Source organism: Oryzias latipes, chromosome 14 (genome assembly GCF_053564925.1).
Source record: "Oryzias latipes strain Hd-rR chromosome 14, Olatipes_Hd-rR_3.1".
Classification (NCBI taxonomy): domain Eukaryota; kingdom Metazoa; phylum Chordata; class Actinopteri; order Beloniformes; family Adrianichthyidae; genus Oryzias; species Oryzias latipes.
In genome coordinates, this window is record NC_136250.1 from 16802209 (window position 1) to 16818459 (window position 16251).

Consider the following 16251-nt stretch of genomic DNA (forward strand, 5'->3'; position numbering starts at 1 on the left):
GAAAGTTGCTCAAGATGTCTCTTCCATCTGTCATTTTATGCGAAAATGCAATTTTCTGCAGACCAAAGTGGCTGCATTAAGATTTCTTTGTGACAAAGTGTAGTCCTAGCATGGTGCAGCCAGAGAAGAGGCCCATCTACTGCCAGCAGCACCATCAAAGCCTTTACTTCTGCTACACATAGATACCCCAGCCTGTGTTAAACACCTCATACTCCAGAAACCTATCTGACGCGACACACTGGTCTCCATAATAAGCCTTTGGTCCCAGTATTAAGTATTAAAAGCAAAAAATAATTTGGATGTAAACCTGCAACTTTAAACAGAGCTAATCTGTTGTTCTATAACTGGTAAAAACACAACACACATTTGTGCATCATAAGGAACCTATATTGGAACTCCCAAAACTATTTTAACCTAGAATTACTTTTATTTGCCACTATATTGCACTGGAATCACTACAAGCTTTGCAAAGGCTGCCACAGTTTAAATAAAAGGCAAAAATTAGAGGCAAAGGCAGTCTGCTAGTTTCTAGTTGAAAGCAGATTTGAGGATTTAAACTGCAGTAGAATCAGAGAATATTGGTTGCAAAATGTAGCCTTTAAACATTCATAGTTTCCACAGGGGGGTTGCCCTGTGACTGACCCTGTTGTCTGCCCCCATAAAGCCTAGCTCAGGAATCCTGTGAATGCACTTTTAAGTGCCTCAAGTGTTCTACATATAGAGTCAATAATCCCTCTGTAAAACTGAAATAGACCTCAGTGTTAATTATGACCTCAGTACATTCTACAGTAGGAAACTAACGGAGAAGTCACAGGAAATGCGGGAAATCTAGGCTTCAACTGAAGGCTGCAAAGCGCCTAAACTCACCTGGAAATCTAGGTCATTAAATATGTTAAAATATCTGCAATAATATGTGAGCAGCACTAATGGCTTGTAATGTACATCCACATCCTCCAATCTACCGATTAGAATAACCATTACTGCACACTTTATGACAATGTAGGGATGTTTATCTTTATTCATTTCAGATTATATGGCAAATAAAATATTTAAAAAAAAAAATCACATTACATTAAAAAGTTAAAATAAAAGCTAAATGTATTAAACACAGCATGTTTATGTCCCGACTGATTAACTGTTATTGGTGAAATAATCATAAACCCAAGCTTATGACTGTAAACAAACATTAGGGAGTAGTTACCATGAGCAGTGCCTGCTCCTGAAGCAGCTGCTGCTGTAGGATTTCTAACTGCCGCTGCTCTTCCTCTAACTTATGTCTGATAAACTCCTGCAGGAAGGTAAGAAGACAGAGGTGGTGCTCATTAGGGTGATGACAGGAGAAATGAAGGAGTGCCAGATTTGTTTAGAAGCTGGAATGATGCGTTATGCAAGATCTGTAAAATGTAGCATGAGATGTTTTGATTAAATGTCATTATTAATTACATAATAGGAAAGGTGCAGATGCTTTTTAGAAGAGGCAACGTATCTAAGTTTACACACATACTTGCAGATCTAAATAAATAAAATGAAGATAAGCAGACTTTGAGATTTGAAACATTTTACATTAGTGGGGCGCCCAGGAAACAAAGATGAGGTGTGTAGGAGTAAAAGGAGATGGTGCTCTGAGTACAGACTGAGAGGACCCTGCAAGAGCTTCCGCACAAAAAAACCCCTCTACCCTCAGTAAATACACTAATTTAGGCCTTTGCTGCTATGGCAACCCACTGATGGAATTTCACCACCAGAGCAACTTGTGCCGTATTGTTGGAAGACACGCCTTAACTTCATGGTGATTGGCTGCTTACAGATTCCGTGTCCCCTGCAGTTGGTTACCTGCTCCCTCTCAGCCATCCTTCTATCTTCCTCCCGTCTCATATCGTCAATTCTCCGATGGGGACCTTTTTCTTGCTGCCTCACCATCTCTCGCTCCTTTCTCTGTTGCTGGGAGAGAGGTGACAGGAAAGAGAAATTACACAAAGGAAACTAGTCTGCTTTTTAGCAAATGATCCCCCTGAAAAGAGCAGCAGAAAGAGTGAGGAGTAGAGAATAGATGTGACTTATCCTGACTATTACACAACTATTGGTGTGTGTGATGTTCTAATTAGAACACATCAGTGACAGTTTCTTATGTTTGACAGAGAGAAATCTTAATTTATGCTCACATTGATCACTGAAACAATGATATTTCTCAGTGAAGAAATTATGGCTTCTGAACTGGGAGAGAAACACAAATCCATTCAGCTGTTAATTATAAATTCACTGTGAGCACGGAGTGCAGGGAGAACACAATAACACCAGTTTGATCCATTAGATAAAGCAAGATCAGCACCCTAAAAAAAAACCTAAACACACAATTATCAAAAGATGAACCAATGACAGAAAAACTGACAACAAAGCGGGTGAAAACAGGTTAAGTAGACCAAATGCTCACCCTAAAAATGTAAAGGCCAGGAGGATTTTCTTCAGGGTTTTAGATCTAAATTAAGGTCGATGTTTTAGGATTCACAAATACTACAGCAGGTAATATGATTAAACCAGATGGCATTACTTCAACTTATGAGAGAAGCCAGGGATATCTTATGACCATGACTTTAAACTTAACCAGAGTTTCTGGAACAGGAGTTCCCACATACATGATGTTACCAAAAAACTGATAAAATACACCAAAAAAATGCTGTCATCAGCTCTCCAGCTGAAGCACATTTCTGCAGGAGCTCACTATCTCTGACTGTCCCCGCAAAACTTCGAAAATAATTGGAATCTGAAAATGTATTTAATTTTGCTTTTAGAAAAACTGATATAAGGAGAGCAGACACATTACAGACAGAGAGCATGATCTTAGTATTCATGGATATGGCCACAGCTTAAAATCTATTTGACCATTTTAAAACTGTTTTTGCGGCTAATTTTTCCTCATTCTTTTAGGGAAAAAATGCATAATATAAAAAATAAGACTTGTAAGTGAATTTGGGTTGCAAGTTCACAGACTTTATTTTCAGTCTGATGTTAAACTTGAAATGTTTTCATCCTGGATCTGTAAGGTTTGTCATATCTGATTACACAGTTTAGATTTAGTTTTAAAAGCATCAAGAATGTGTTTGACTTTACTTCTTCGAGCCGACGGCGTTGTTCCTTCTGCTCTTCGATGCGTTTTTGCCGGTCATGCAGGAGTTTACTCTTGTGCTCCTCCGTGTCCCGTCGCTGAGCTGCCAGTTGAGCTTGTTGCCTCTTATGAGCCTCCGAGCGCTCTTTGTTCTCCTGCTGCAGCCGCTGGAAGTCCCGGCGCAGCGTGGATTCACCGGGAACATTGAGTATTGAACTGATTATGAAAATGGAAAAACGTTAAGACGGATGATCTCCTCATAAATTGAACCTTGGTAGCTTGATTTGTGTGAAAAGAAATGACAAAGGATCACCTGGACTCTCTATCATCGCCACGGTTTTCATCCTCTTCATCACTACCACTGTATTCATACTCTGTCTCTTCTTCATAAAAACAAAAAACAAAAATTGAGTCAATTAAAAAACAACAACACAAAGCTGTTTTTTCTGCATTTTTTTATTTTTTTGCTCACCCTTCTCCCCTCTCTTCTTGCGTGTGCGATCGATGTGATCCTTGAGCTGAATTCGGACCTGCCGCTCAGTGGGTTGGTCCCTGATGAAGGAATGCTTGAGCAGCTGCTCAGTAGATGGCCGGCTGGTGTACGTCTTGACAAGGCAGCCCTCTATGAAGTCGATGAACTTCTTGGACCTGGCAGAAAAGGGAAGTTTAAGAGGCACATGGCTGGGAGGAACGGAAAAGTTGACACTAAACTTTTTTACATCAATCATTTATAAATTCTCTCTCATTGCACAGCTATGAAAGTTAATTCAAATTGGGCTGTTTAGCCATTTTGGAGCTAAAAAAGTCTTTAAACAAAAAGGGGAAAAAGTGGAAAGTTACATTTGGATTCTATTGCTATAAGGTTACAGTCTTATAAGCTGAACCTAATTTTTTTTTGGTAAGTATTTTTTTGTATATATATATGATTAAAAGAAACATTCCTTTCAAACATAACAAAACCTAACAGTTGTTTTTTCACAGATGAAAAGAACGTTTATGCTGCAATGCCACAAAGTGAATGCATTTATGGGTAAAAGGAAAAGGAGGAGCAAAACCACAGGGTTGCACAAAAAAATATGACAAATTAATCCTTATACCATCATAATGGAGCTCATCTGACTGTGAAGAAGGTTTTTTTTTTAGCACAATTAGTGTTAGTGTTGTTTTAATCTGTGTTTAATATGCTATAAAACCTAAACTCCTGTGATTTCAACTCATGACCTTGTTTCCCCCCCAACAAACCTCAACAGGCGTCATTTGCTAGATTTAGAATTGCAGCACAGCTATTAATTATCATTTCAGACTAAAGTAAATATATCGTCTATAGACGTTCACTGAGTCTGAGTCTTAGATACATTTCTCTACATCCCACTGTACACAAACACGCCCTGGTACACTCATTTACAGGCAGAAATCATTTGCAGCTCAGATCCAGACTGTTCAGGATTCTAGGAAGGGGAAGAAGCATTTCGGGTTTGTTGTTCACTCACCATTTTTTTGATTTAAGTTTTGGAGGAGGGTTCCTTGGAATTAGAAAGAGGGCTCTCATGGGGTGCATGTCACACAAGGCTAAAAGACATTTAAAAAGGGATTATAACACGTATCCACACTACCAGAGAAAGAGAGAAAAGCACACTAGAATAAATCTGATCAAAAGCAATTTCCACTCTGGGTGGTTTGTACGTGAGCAGGGCCACCATTGCACATTTTTGCTTTATGCTGAAGCAAACAGTGCACTGTAGTTCCAGTTGTTGTTATCCAACCTCTTCTGGTGCCTCCGGCTCATTGTTACACTGACTGTAAGAGCAAGGACTGTGAGTCACCCTGCTGTCGGCGTAGGTAGCTAGCTAAACTTGACTGGATATCTTCAGTTTCACAGCACACGGGTTTCAGTAATGCTCTCTTTAAGACATAGCTTGTTAACAAACTGGTTTATTTAATATGTTAAAAAAGAAAAAAACAAGTTGTCACCCTAAAACATAGGAACCATGTGAGGGAATGGGTTTTATTTGACATGTACCGGTAGTCACTTTAAGGAGGGCTGACAGTATGTTGTCAGCTTTGCAATCATCTGTTTTGCAGGTAAAAAGAAGCAGCGTAACAGTAATGTGCACACCGTCTTATCTAGAATGATGCATTTAAGTCAAACCAAAGTATTAAAAGCCTGTATAGATCCTTAAGTGTGTCAACGGATGCTTATTAGTTCACTCTATTCAATCAATCATGTTATTGCTTCAATGGGTTTTGTCCGTTTTTGACCCTAAAGCAGACTTCCTGTTGGGCCCAATAGTCTGCTGTGACTTAAATGCTTTTTTAGGTTTCTGTTTATGTTTCTAAGAATAAAAATAGCCATTAAATTATTCGAAAGTGTATGATCTGACATCTCTGATAAAAATGTAGCAGTTTGTTCATATTGAACATCATTAAAATGGTTGTATAAACAGAAGTATGGTGACAGACAAAAGAACCAAAGCTACTGAAGGACATTTGCAACAGATTAACACAAAATAAAATAAATCTGGAGGCTTTCTATTAGCTCTTATGCAAATTCAACCAATAAAAAAATAGTGGCTTGAAGGTTTGTACATAATTAAAACCACATGACTTCTGGAACAAAGTCACTTTGAAATAACCAAACTGGACATTTCAGAATATAAAACACAAATACATTTTAAGGAAAAAACATCATCCCTGCACGAAGATTTCACATCAATTGGCAAGAATAGTAGGGGTGTAAGAATTCAATGATTCAATGCAACCACAAATCATAATTTGTGGTTGTCGATACGATTCATGATCAACATTGGTTCATTTTTAACGATCTGATTCATCTTTAGCCTTAAATTCAACCAGTGTGACTCAGAGATAATACCAGGTGAAGTTTTCCAGATTACTTGTATTTCTTGCAAGAATAAATTAAATGTGTACAAAAAAACATTTAAACAAGAATTAATGTCAAATCAATTCACATTTTAGTGATTAAGTTCAGTCCACTGTTGTATCTCCACATCAAAATAATCCAAACAGAACATTTTCAGAACATTCTACCACACAGTATGGTCACATATCTTTGCTAAATTCAAAGTGTTTCCACACGTTGAACTGGAATGATGGTTTGATCATTTTTGCCGTCATCACATATGTGTTGTCCGCTGTGACCCTACCTGGTATATATTAAAACAAACCTACTGTACCTCCATCCAATTGGTATTTCCCAAGATCGATTATAATCATTTTACTACATTTTGAAACGATTTTTTTTAATGGTATAGCTCAATTCGATTCGATTAACAACTTGCCTCAGACAGATGGATCAGGCTGGGGCGTAGGATTTTTTTTTTCTTCTTTAAATAATTATGTAATAAACAGAGAAATGAGTTCATCACAAAATAAATAAGAATCCTTCTAAAAACAGGGACAAATCCACTTTAGAAACCTAGTTCAGCCGTCAGACTGATGGAGTGAGAAAGTGCACACTGCATAATTTATAGCGGTTCATCAGCATCAGCCTGACAGTTGCCCTGTTTGCCCTCCTGCCTGTCATTCCCAGCAGCAGCAGTTTGTGAGATCTTTATTAGGGTCATAAAAAGCTTATAATACTTTAATACTATACTTAAATACTATAATAATTTTTTTAATACTCTACAAAGGTAAAAAAAAAAACTATGTTTTACCCTCAATTAAAACTGTTTTTAAAGGTTTTCTCTGCAAATGAGACAAGTGTGTAATATTTGGAATCTAATCGGAGAGTAGTTGCAAGGATTTACAGAGGAGTATTTGGAATGTTTTCTTTTTAGAAAGTGAAATGCTTTGATGGAATAATGCAGATTTCATGTATTCATTAATAGGTTAGATCTGAGATTCACTTTAGCGTTTATGGTTGGGAGATGGTGCTGCTAATCAAAAATCTGAGAAGCTCTTAGTGAATTTTAAACTGGCTTTTTTTAGGCAACGAAAGCAAAACATATGTCAGAATGAAAGCATGAGGTAATACTGTAAATATCTACATTGTTTTTCTACATTCTAAAGTAATGAGTGCATTTTTAAATAAGTTTACAAAAGGATCTGACCATTTACATAGTAAAGAAATAAAAAACCTTCACACTATTAGATTGAAAACCTCTCTCTTGTGTTCATCTCAAGGCAAACCATTCACAATGCTGAACAACAGAAATGTAGAATGAGCAACTGAAAGAAGAAAAGACGTCTTGACATGACAGTAACAGGTACGGAGCAGCATTCTTTGAACTAAATTCCTCTTCTCCAGAAAGGAAGCTTGAAACAGCTCACAGTACAAAGGACACATTACATGGGAAACCCGCTCTGGAGTGGGCATGCGTAGCTTCAGATGGCACTCAGTCACTGGTGCTGACCAGGGATGTGATGGAACAGAAACATTAGGATGAGATCCAGAGCGGTTCAGACAGAGTCTGCTCAGATTTAGATAAATGCAGCAAAAACCGAGTGGATTGAGCTTCACAGTACAGACTGACAACCCATCAAACGCACTGAAAGTAAAATGAAAGACTTCTCTGCTGTGACTCACCCCATCGACTGGTCTGAACCTAATGGAGCTGCAAATAAACCTGCAGGTAGAGAACTACAAATACGAACAGCAGCGAAGGCCTGTCAAAGCATCACAAACATGAAACCCTCCACATTTATGTTTGAGTTCCACATTTTTCATTGCTTCAATGAAAGCTCAAGACTTAAAAAAACAAACAAATCAGAAACAGCTTTTATCTCACTACGCAGGAAAAAAAGTAAATATTCAACTGAGCTCCAAAATCAGGGTCTCATCTGTCTCCTGTGAAGTCATTTTATTTGACTTTCAAGTTCAGTCTTAAAATCCACAAGCAAATTTTCAATGCAACCACACACTGAAATAAAATCTAAGGATAATTTGCAACAGATTACTAGTAATAAACTATGCACTACTGTTTGAAAATAAGCAACAGTTAGTCAAACCACGTGTGCTCGGTAAATTGCCAAAGCTTTCCTACTTTTCACATCAATTCTACTTCTTCTAAGCGTCACCTTAGCGAGGGTTTCTTTTCTTCTGTGGTTTCATATCTAATCCCAAAGAGATGGGAAGGCAGTATCTGTGGAACCAGCCTCTGCAGGCCAACCGTCAGCTCAGAACGACACGACCTCGATTGCACTGAGTCAGCCGTCCATCTGAGCGTTCAGACACCAGGGCTGCATATGCAAACCAGACTCATTCATGAGCTTCTCAGGACAGGCTTTGACATGGTAAAACATAATCTGTTGCTGAGCAGACAGAATGCGTAATTCGACATCAAAAGCGGAAAAAATACTTACGAGGTGCTCCTTCTGCCATCTCAATGGCTGTTATCCCCAAGGACCAAATATCGCTCTGTAGGACACATCAAAACAAAACAGCATCACTGTTAGTCTTTTGTATTTGCAGCACAGTATCTGTGGAAAGCGGCTGGAGTTACCCTGAAGTCGTAGGTAGAGTCTGGGTTCTCATCGCAGGCAATAACCTCAGGAGCCATCCAGTAGGGAGTCCCAATGAAGGTGTTCCTGCGGCCAACAGTCCTGTCCAACTGAGCACTCACTCCAAAATCAACTGAGGGGAGAGTTTAGAGGGATCAGCGTAGCACCAAAATGTGAGAACACTTTTCTTTGTATTTTGCTTTAACATACCAAGCTTGACCTCTGCATTCTCTGTTAGCAGAACATTTTGGCCTTTGATGTCTCTGTGGATCACTTTATGGTTGTGAAGGTGACAAAGGCCCTGTTTAATAGATGAAGATGTCAAACACAGTGGGTAAGCAGTGACCTCAGTTGCATAATTAATTTGACTGGTTTCTCACCCTCAAGATCTCTCTGCAAATGTAAGCAATCCAGTCCTCCTTCAGGGAGCTGCCTTTAGTGTTTTTCACAAGGTCGGTCACTGACCCCGCCCCACAAAATTCCATCACAAGCTACAAACACAAACATATTCAGCAAGAACAAATCAGCAAAGACTCCATTAGCGTAGCAGACGAGTGGTTAAAGTGTAAACAGACCCAAAGTTGGTCGTCATGTCCTGGTGGACTCTTCTTGACAAAGGCACCATAGTATGTGGCTATGTTGCGGTGGTGGCTGTATTTCTTCAGCATGTTTATTTCTGCCTTGATCTCCTCTTCCTCCTCCTCTGTGACATCCATCACCTTGATGGCGGCCAGCTGGCCGGTCTTCACATGGCGACCCTGGGTAAGGTTAATGTTGTTAATGACCTCATTCAGAAAACAATGAGAACAAAAAAAAAAAAAAAAAAAGGTCGTAACATAAGAGTAAATCACATTTAAGTGACCATAAAAAGCAAACAAAATGATCCAAATCAAGGGTTTCTAGCAATCTTACTCACATCTCCATGAGATATTTTCTTGAAAGGGTTACAGAAAAAGCAGCAAAAGCAGGTTCATTTAAACTGATCAGTTTTGGGTTGGTGATTGGTTAAGTTTAAAGTGAATCCTGCACTTTACAATACTAAACATATTTGCCACCAGGAGTGGCAAATATGTTTAGTTTCATCTATAACAGTTAGGAGATTATAATCTGGTTCTGAAGGAAGTTTCACATCCAATTCGTTCTTGAGGCATGTCAATTCACTCGGACACGAGTAGAGAATACATCCGCTACTTTTTCAAAGAGGCTGCGCTGACTGCTAAATTGAGACACAAACACACAAACACACACACACACACACACACCCCCCCCTGTCAGCAAAGTTAACAGAAAAGTTAACACCGGCTGTCTAATGTTATGAGGATGCTGCTGTTAAAGTTGCTCAAACGATGGATTCATATTTATTTTTATTTTTTTTTAAATACCAGTTTTGGTGACCATGTTTTTTTGGAGTTTTTTTTCATCCGTTGTACCTTACAAGTTGGACAAGGCTAAAGTCTACATCTGACTTTTTTTTTAGCTTCCACGTTTCACAGTTAAGGATTAAGGGGAAAATCTAGACCACATTTTTAAGGGTCCCTATAGAAAATCTAGTGAATGAAGAAAGTTTAAAGCAGCTGCAGATATTTTACAGATATACTTTGACCTCAAAAGTTAAGGGAAACTGCTAGTTAAGGATGCCCACTTCAGCTTTGTACAGAGCGGTTAGTTAAAATATAGCCTGACTTTAAACTGGTCCATGGCCTGAAAAAGGTTGGGGACCACTGGTCTAGAGGATGTTCTTACTGACAAAACTCTAGAAGTAACCCAACCTCTACAATTTGAGGAGTTACTCTACCAAAGAAGGAACAAATCAAGAAAGGGGGTTTTGTTCCCTCCTGCAGGAGTCACAGGTAAGGTGGGAGTCACTCACCTTGTACACCTGTCCATATGTTCCATTGCCAACAACCTCAACCAGCTCAAATATCCCAGCAGGATCCTGGGAGGAGAAAGAAATGAGTTTGACATTAGCAATACACACAAGTTTGTTCTCTAATAACAAAAACAAAGGACCGAACTACTAACTATTCACTCAAAGCCCACCACATTTGTTTTTGAGAGGAGGAAGTTGTAATACACACAGTGGTGCTCATGTAACACTTGCATAGGAAGCATCTTTAAATACAAAAACACTGTGAACTGCTGCAATCTGGTTCCAGTTACATCATCACAAAGATATAAACAAGTCTAGAAATATAAAAAAAGGATACTTAAGAAATAATAATAACTTAATTTCTTGAACCCTACTTAACAGTATGTTTTCAAGTCACTCCACATTTTCTTCACAAACAGATCTTTAGACACAAAAAAAAAGTTCAACAATTAAAGGAGGTGTTTTTTTTACAGTTATCCCAAAGATCCTCCAGTGAATATTTGTAAATAACGATGTCATTCATTCATCTTCTAAACCCGTTTAGATGGTGGGATGAAGCTGGAGTCCCTGAACAAAACCCATGCATGCACGGGGAGAACATGCAAACTCCACACACAGAAAGCTCCCCCATTGGTGTTCTGTTTCAGGTCCCACGGGGACCTTCTTGCTGTGAGGCAAGAGCGCTAACCTCTGCGCCATCGTGAAGCCAAATGACGACGTACTACAGTAAAATGGACAAAGTACAAGCCTCTTTTTCTGATTTGATCATTTTAGTGTGTGTAGGGATAGTGTCACTGACACTAATAGCGAGTAGGTTGTTTTGACTTAATTATTCACACCCCCCCCCCCCCCATCTGAGATGGAGGAAAAATGACAAGCAGTTCCACTTTCATGTAATTTCAATATGGCTTTAAGATGATGTGTGGGTGGCGAGGCTGCTGCTTTGGGTTTAGAATCTACACCGTGACCTATCCTGCTTTTTATTTCATTCCAATGACGCGTTTCCCATCATGGAGATGAAGGTTTTTCCTCAAGACAACAAACAAAAGTGAAAAACACCTTGTAGGTTTAGAAATGATACAGCAACACAGCAGACGCTATGCAAAATAAACCCTCAGACTGAGAACACATGGAGCAGATATTTTAGCATGTCTAGCGACATAGAAATGGAGAAACTGTGACATAAAATGGATGAAAGAAAATGATGTTATGGAAGACAATAATGTAATGATTGAGTAGGTGGCCAGGCAGAGGCGGCAGCTTCACCCACAACCAGCACAGAGAGTGTTAGGAGAAAAAAAAGCTGCAAGAAGAGAAAACATTACAGTTTTAGACGAGGAGAAGCATTTTGCTTAAGAGGCTAAATAGGAAGAGAAATCTGTGATGCTCACAAGAATGAATAGTGCTGATTTAATGTATAATGATTTTATGCTGATTAATATTCAACTGATAATGCAGAGATGACAAGCTACTTAAATGTGGAGCACTTCGTAGAGAAAACATCATCGCTAAAGGACAGTGGAGAAAGCTTAAGAGGAAGTAAATACATTTCTGCTAACACTGATGTAAAAAAAGAAAAAGCCAAAGCTGATCCTTGAATTCTCTGAGCATTACGAAAGACTGATTATGAAATATTTTTATTTAAAACAGGATGTGACACCATGGCAAAAGAAAATATACATTGCTTTTTTCATGAATTGGTAAGTGGAAGCTGTGAGACACTTTTAAAATGAAAAGCAAACATTCAGTTTATGCTATTAATACTCTACTGTTTTCACTGTAAGAATGGCTTAGGCTAAATATTAAGAATTCTGCACTGATGGTTACTTCCAAATTGCAGAAAGACAGAGCAACTTTAACAGAAAAAAACAGCCAAAAATAAACGCTGAAGAAGAAATCCTAACTCTAAAATAAAGTTGCATTAATGCCTTTTTTTAACGTTTGTAGTTTAAACAAAAAGTTGCTTTTTTATAGAAAAAAATCTTGGGTTATTTTGTTTAATATTGTTTACTTTTAAAGGATGTAGAAAAATGAAAAAAAAAAAAACAGAGCTAATCTTTTGGACTAACATCAACTCATTTGATTTTTCCTTTTAATGGTCTGAGGATCTTTATTGCTGTAAAATTACTATTAGAAGAAGACTGTAACAGGAGTGGATCACTCTAATCCCTCATCTGTTTTGTCATTAAGTACATTTAACTGTTCTTTTTTCATTGTATATGCCTGAATTGCAATATTTTATTTGGACAATTTTCTAATTGTATAAACAAATTAAACAAAAAAAACTCCCACTAAATTAAAAACAAATATTTTGAACCAATGTTAGAGATGTTGATTTTAACAAAGTGTAAATGAAAGAAATGAAAAAATATGTTGGCTTCTTTTATGAAGAGCAGTAAAGGTGACTTTAGTGGTGCAATCAATAAAGTCATTCATTCATTCATTCATTCATTTTCTGTACCGCTTTGTCCCTTTCGGGGTCACGGGGTTGCCGGAGCCTATCCCGGCTACTTGGGCGTAGGCAAGGGATGCCCTGGACAGGTCGCCAGTCTGTCGCAGGGTAGAACATCCGCAATCACACACCCATGCACTCTCACACCTATGGACAATTTAGAGTTGCCAATTAACCTATGAAGCATGTTTTTGGACAGTGGGAAGAAGCCGGAGATCCCGGAGAGAACCCACGCATGCACGGGGAGAACATGCAAACTCCACACAGAAAGGTCCCCCATTGAAGTATTTTTCATGTCCCCCAGCCGGGGGCCTTCTTGCTGTGAGGCAAGAGCGCTAACCACTGCGCCACCGTGCAGCCCTAATCAATAAAGTAACTTTGACTTTACAAAATTATCAACAAACACTGAGAATACCTCAACAAGACCAAATTATCTGTACACAAATTCATTTAAATATGCAATAAATCTATATGACAGAGATCTTGTTAATTTTGAAGATCTAAAGCTTTCAGCTTCACTATAGACATTTGAGTAACTTTAGTCTATACACTTATTATTAGTATTATTATGTTTTATTTGGGGATTTTTTTTTAGACAAAATGCAATGTGTAAGATCGCCGCTTCATATAGGTTAGTGAAGGCTGTTCTTGGTCCAATTAATATGCAAAAGTCAGAAAAACAGATTAAGGTCTGACCAGATTTAAGAGAAACCAAATGTTTTGTTTCTTTCACATGTGAAGGCACAGCCTAGCTACCCCTTCAAACTGCTTCTGATGACATTATCTTTGCAGGCAACTTACTTCTACGTTTATGAATTACCGAGATATGTTAAGATAAAGTAAAAATCTCTAGAAATTACCAAAAAATTGTAGCTACTTTCACCATAAATCCTGAGCGTGACCTAAACAGCAGACTGATGTTATTCTACTACCTTTAACATAAAACTTGTTGAAAAGGTAAATTGGGGGTGTGGCTAAAAGGCACTCCTGTCTGCCAAAAATAAACTTAGAAAATAGTTAGTTGGGGCTATGTAACATAATCAAAGATGACCACAAAAACCATTGGCCTCGTGCAGAAGCAGAGTAATATTCTTAGATGAAAACTTAACAAAATATCATCTTTCATTTCCTGCTTGGTTGTTTGTTACACAACTTTTACAGAAAAAGAATGAACACAAAGCTCTAAAGAATCCAGCTTGATGCATGCAGGGTAGACCAATAAAAACATCAAACATTACAAGTCAAAAGGTAAGAAATCCCCTTTAGAAATCATGAAAATATAACCGTGCAACAAAAATGATCACATTGATATGGTTACCAAGATCTTAATGTTGATGTGTGTAAAAAAAAAGGTACTTTAATATCATAATTAACATCTTAAATTACAGTTTCATATTTAATATTTTACCTTCTTGCTACAAATGCAATATAGCTGTAAGGAGGTATATTTGGCTAATTAGTAGGTCAGTTGTGGTTTTTAAAACATCTGGCTGCACAAACTGGTCGGGGGACTTTTATTTCGTCTGAACTCTGTTCGTGTGGGTGAAGAATGACACAGACTCACATGACATAACACAAAAGACGCATTCTTTGACACGACGAAGGTGCTGAGCTCGTATGTTACAATAACAATGGTCTTCCTTACCCGCAGAGCTGCGAGGTCGATTTCATCCAGGCTTCGTGTGGGGGCGTTTTCAGACATAGTTGGCGAAAACTTGTGACGTTAGCTAACAAGTTAGCTAAAAAATAATAAGAAGAAGAATAACAGAATAGCTAAGGAGGGGGAATTAAGAACCTGTTTAATAGATTATGCGGAGTTAATCTACATAAATGGGGAAAACTGAGTTTGCAGTGTGCCGAAGCTGCTGCGGAGCAACGTTTGCATTAAGTCCATCGCAGAAAACCACAGTCGCACCCAGCTGGCTAGCTCACAACTGTTTATGGTCCAACGCTGCGATCTGCAGTCGTAAAAAAATAAAAAAGAATAAAAATACAAAAACCTGCGAAAAATATTAAAAACGTCGCTGCTAGCCGGCCATAAGAGATATATTAGAACAGACAGGTTTTCACGCAGTGCACCGACCTACACTGTTGTTAAACACCTTGCTGCGTTTGTTTTTGTTTTTTTTTTACAAGACGTATTCCCTGCCGAAAAACCCAACCAGAGTTTCATTTGTCAAAACTATCCATGTCGAGAAAAAAATCGTGCTAAATCCCAGCTGGCGGCTTCGTTAGTACGCTTATTATTATTATAAGGTTAAAAAAAATCAGCGTGAAGGCGACGCAGCGCGAGCGATCATCTGATGTGATGGCGTCCGGGTCCGTCCAGCACCAGAACCGAACGTCAAGCTGTCATTCCTGCCGTAACATTTGCTGCTCTGAAAATAAATAGGTTTTCCTTAAAAATAAAATCCTCGTTCAAAAAGACACAGCTTCCTGCGTCAGCACTTTACAAACTTGAATAATTCCTTAATTTTAGCGGAAGCGCGAAGTAATCCCAAACTCAGGTGAGCGCCGTTAACACATCCAACCTCAACGGGCCAGCTAACAGCTAAGCTAACACGCTAAATTATTATTTTTTGAATGTTGTATTTTGTTTTTTAAAAGAACGGTGGGGAAAAAACTTTCCCTCTTCGCCCATTTTCTGTTTACAGTCGCGCCTAGGCACTGCCAACCTTGCGGGGAAAACACAGACGAACAGGCAGGCACTATTTTTCCACCCAGACACCGTACTTGCTGGCTGGAGCACTCCACTTCTTAAAGTTAAACGTCGCTCTACTTGCGTCCAGTTCTTTTTTTCTTTATAAGTTGGCGATGCTATCAAATGGTTGGGTTTCAGTCAGCAGGTAAAATCGAAACTTGCTTTTTCGCCATGTTTTGCCACCCTAGTACGGTCCTTCCTCCCACTTCCAGCCGTGTTGTAGTCCTGTCGTTCTGTACTGACGATTGGCTGAACGCAGCACTCCTCAAGTGTTTTGGCCTCGTGAAGCGCTACGGTGCTGCGTCAGGGACAAATTACCTGAAGGTGTCATTACAGTGGACTTCCACCTACGCAACCCTGTCTGGGATGGACTATTTGCATGCACTTACAAGCTTGCCCATTATAACATTTGTCATTATTAACCCAAGAAGTATCAACACGTTCAATGTATCTGTTCTGTATTTGCTATACCGCATGATAGAGCAAAAGTCGTTATGAAAATATTAGTTTGGACCTTAATTATTGAAAAGCATAATCATTTCAAAATATCCCCCCTCCCTACTGCATAAAATACTTTGTATTTAGGTATTTGAAAGAAAATGTTATTTTATGTTTTATATTAATTAGTAATTGATACTGCATGAAGTTAACCAAATCAAATCATA

At 38.5% G+C, this 16251-nt stretch overlaps 1 protein-coding gene across 11 annotated transcripts in view; it reads right to left on the minus strand.

The window, feature by feature from the left end:
- Positions 1-15891, minus strand: part of mink1 (misshapen-like kinase 1) — a 30065-nt gene extending 14174 nt beyond the window's left edge. For 4 of the 11 annotated variants that reach the window (XM_078931234.1, XM_011483588.4, XM_078931232.1 and 1 more), the window contains exons 1-13: positions 14531-15891; positions 10434-10499; positions 9139-9321; positions 8944-9054; positions 8774-8864; positions 8566-8696; positions 8426-8480; positions 4594-4672; positions 3576-3751; positions 3417-3486; positions 3109-3319; positions 1834-1941; positions 1202-1288 (exon numbers count right to left, since the gene is read on the minus strand). In XM_078931234.1, coding sequence (XP_078787360.1) covers positions 1202-1288; positions 1834-1941; positions 3109-3319; positions 3417-3486; positions 3576-3751; positions 4594-4672; positions 8426-8480; positions 8566-8696; positions 8774-8864; positions 8944-9054; positions 9139-9321; positions 10434-10499; positions 14531-14587 — 1425 coding nt within the window. In that variant the 5' untranslated portion in view covers positions 14588-15891. Of the gene's footprint in view, positions 1-1201; positions 1289-1833; positions 1942-3108; positions 3320-3416; positions 3487-3575; positions 3752-4593; positions 4673-8425; positions 8481-8565; positions 8697-8773; positions 8865-8943; positions 9055-9138; positions 9322-10433; positions 10500-10585; positions 10676-14530 lie in introns of all 11 variants that reach the window. The other 7 variants (XM_078931238.1, XM_011483589.4, XM_011483587.4 and 4 more) reach the window with 4 other exon arrangements.
- Between the last annotated feature and the right edge of the window lie 360 nt (positions 15892-16251).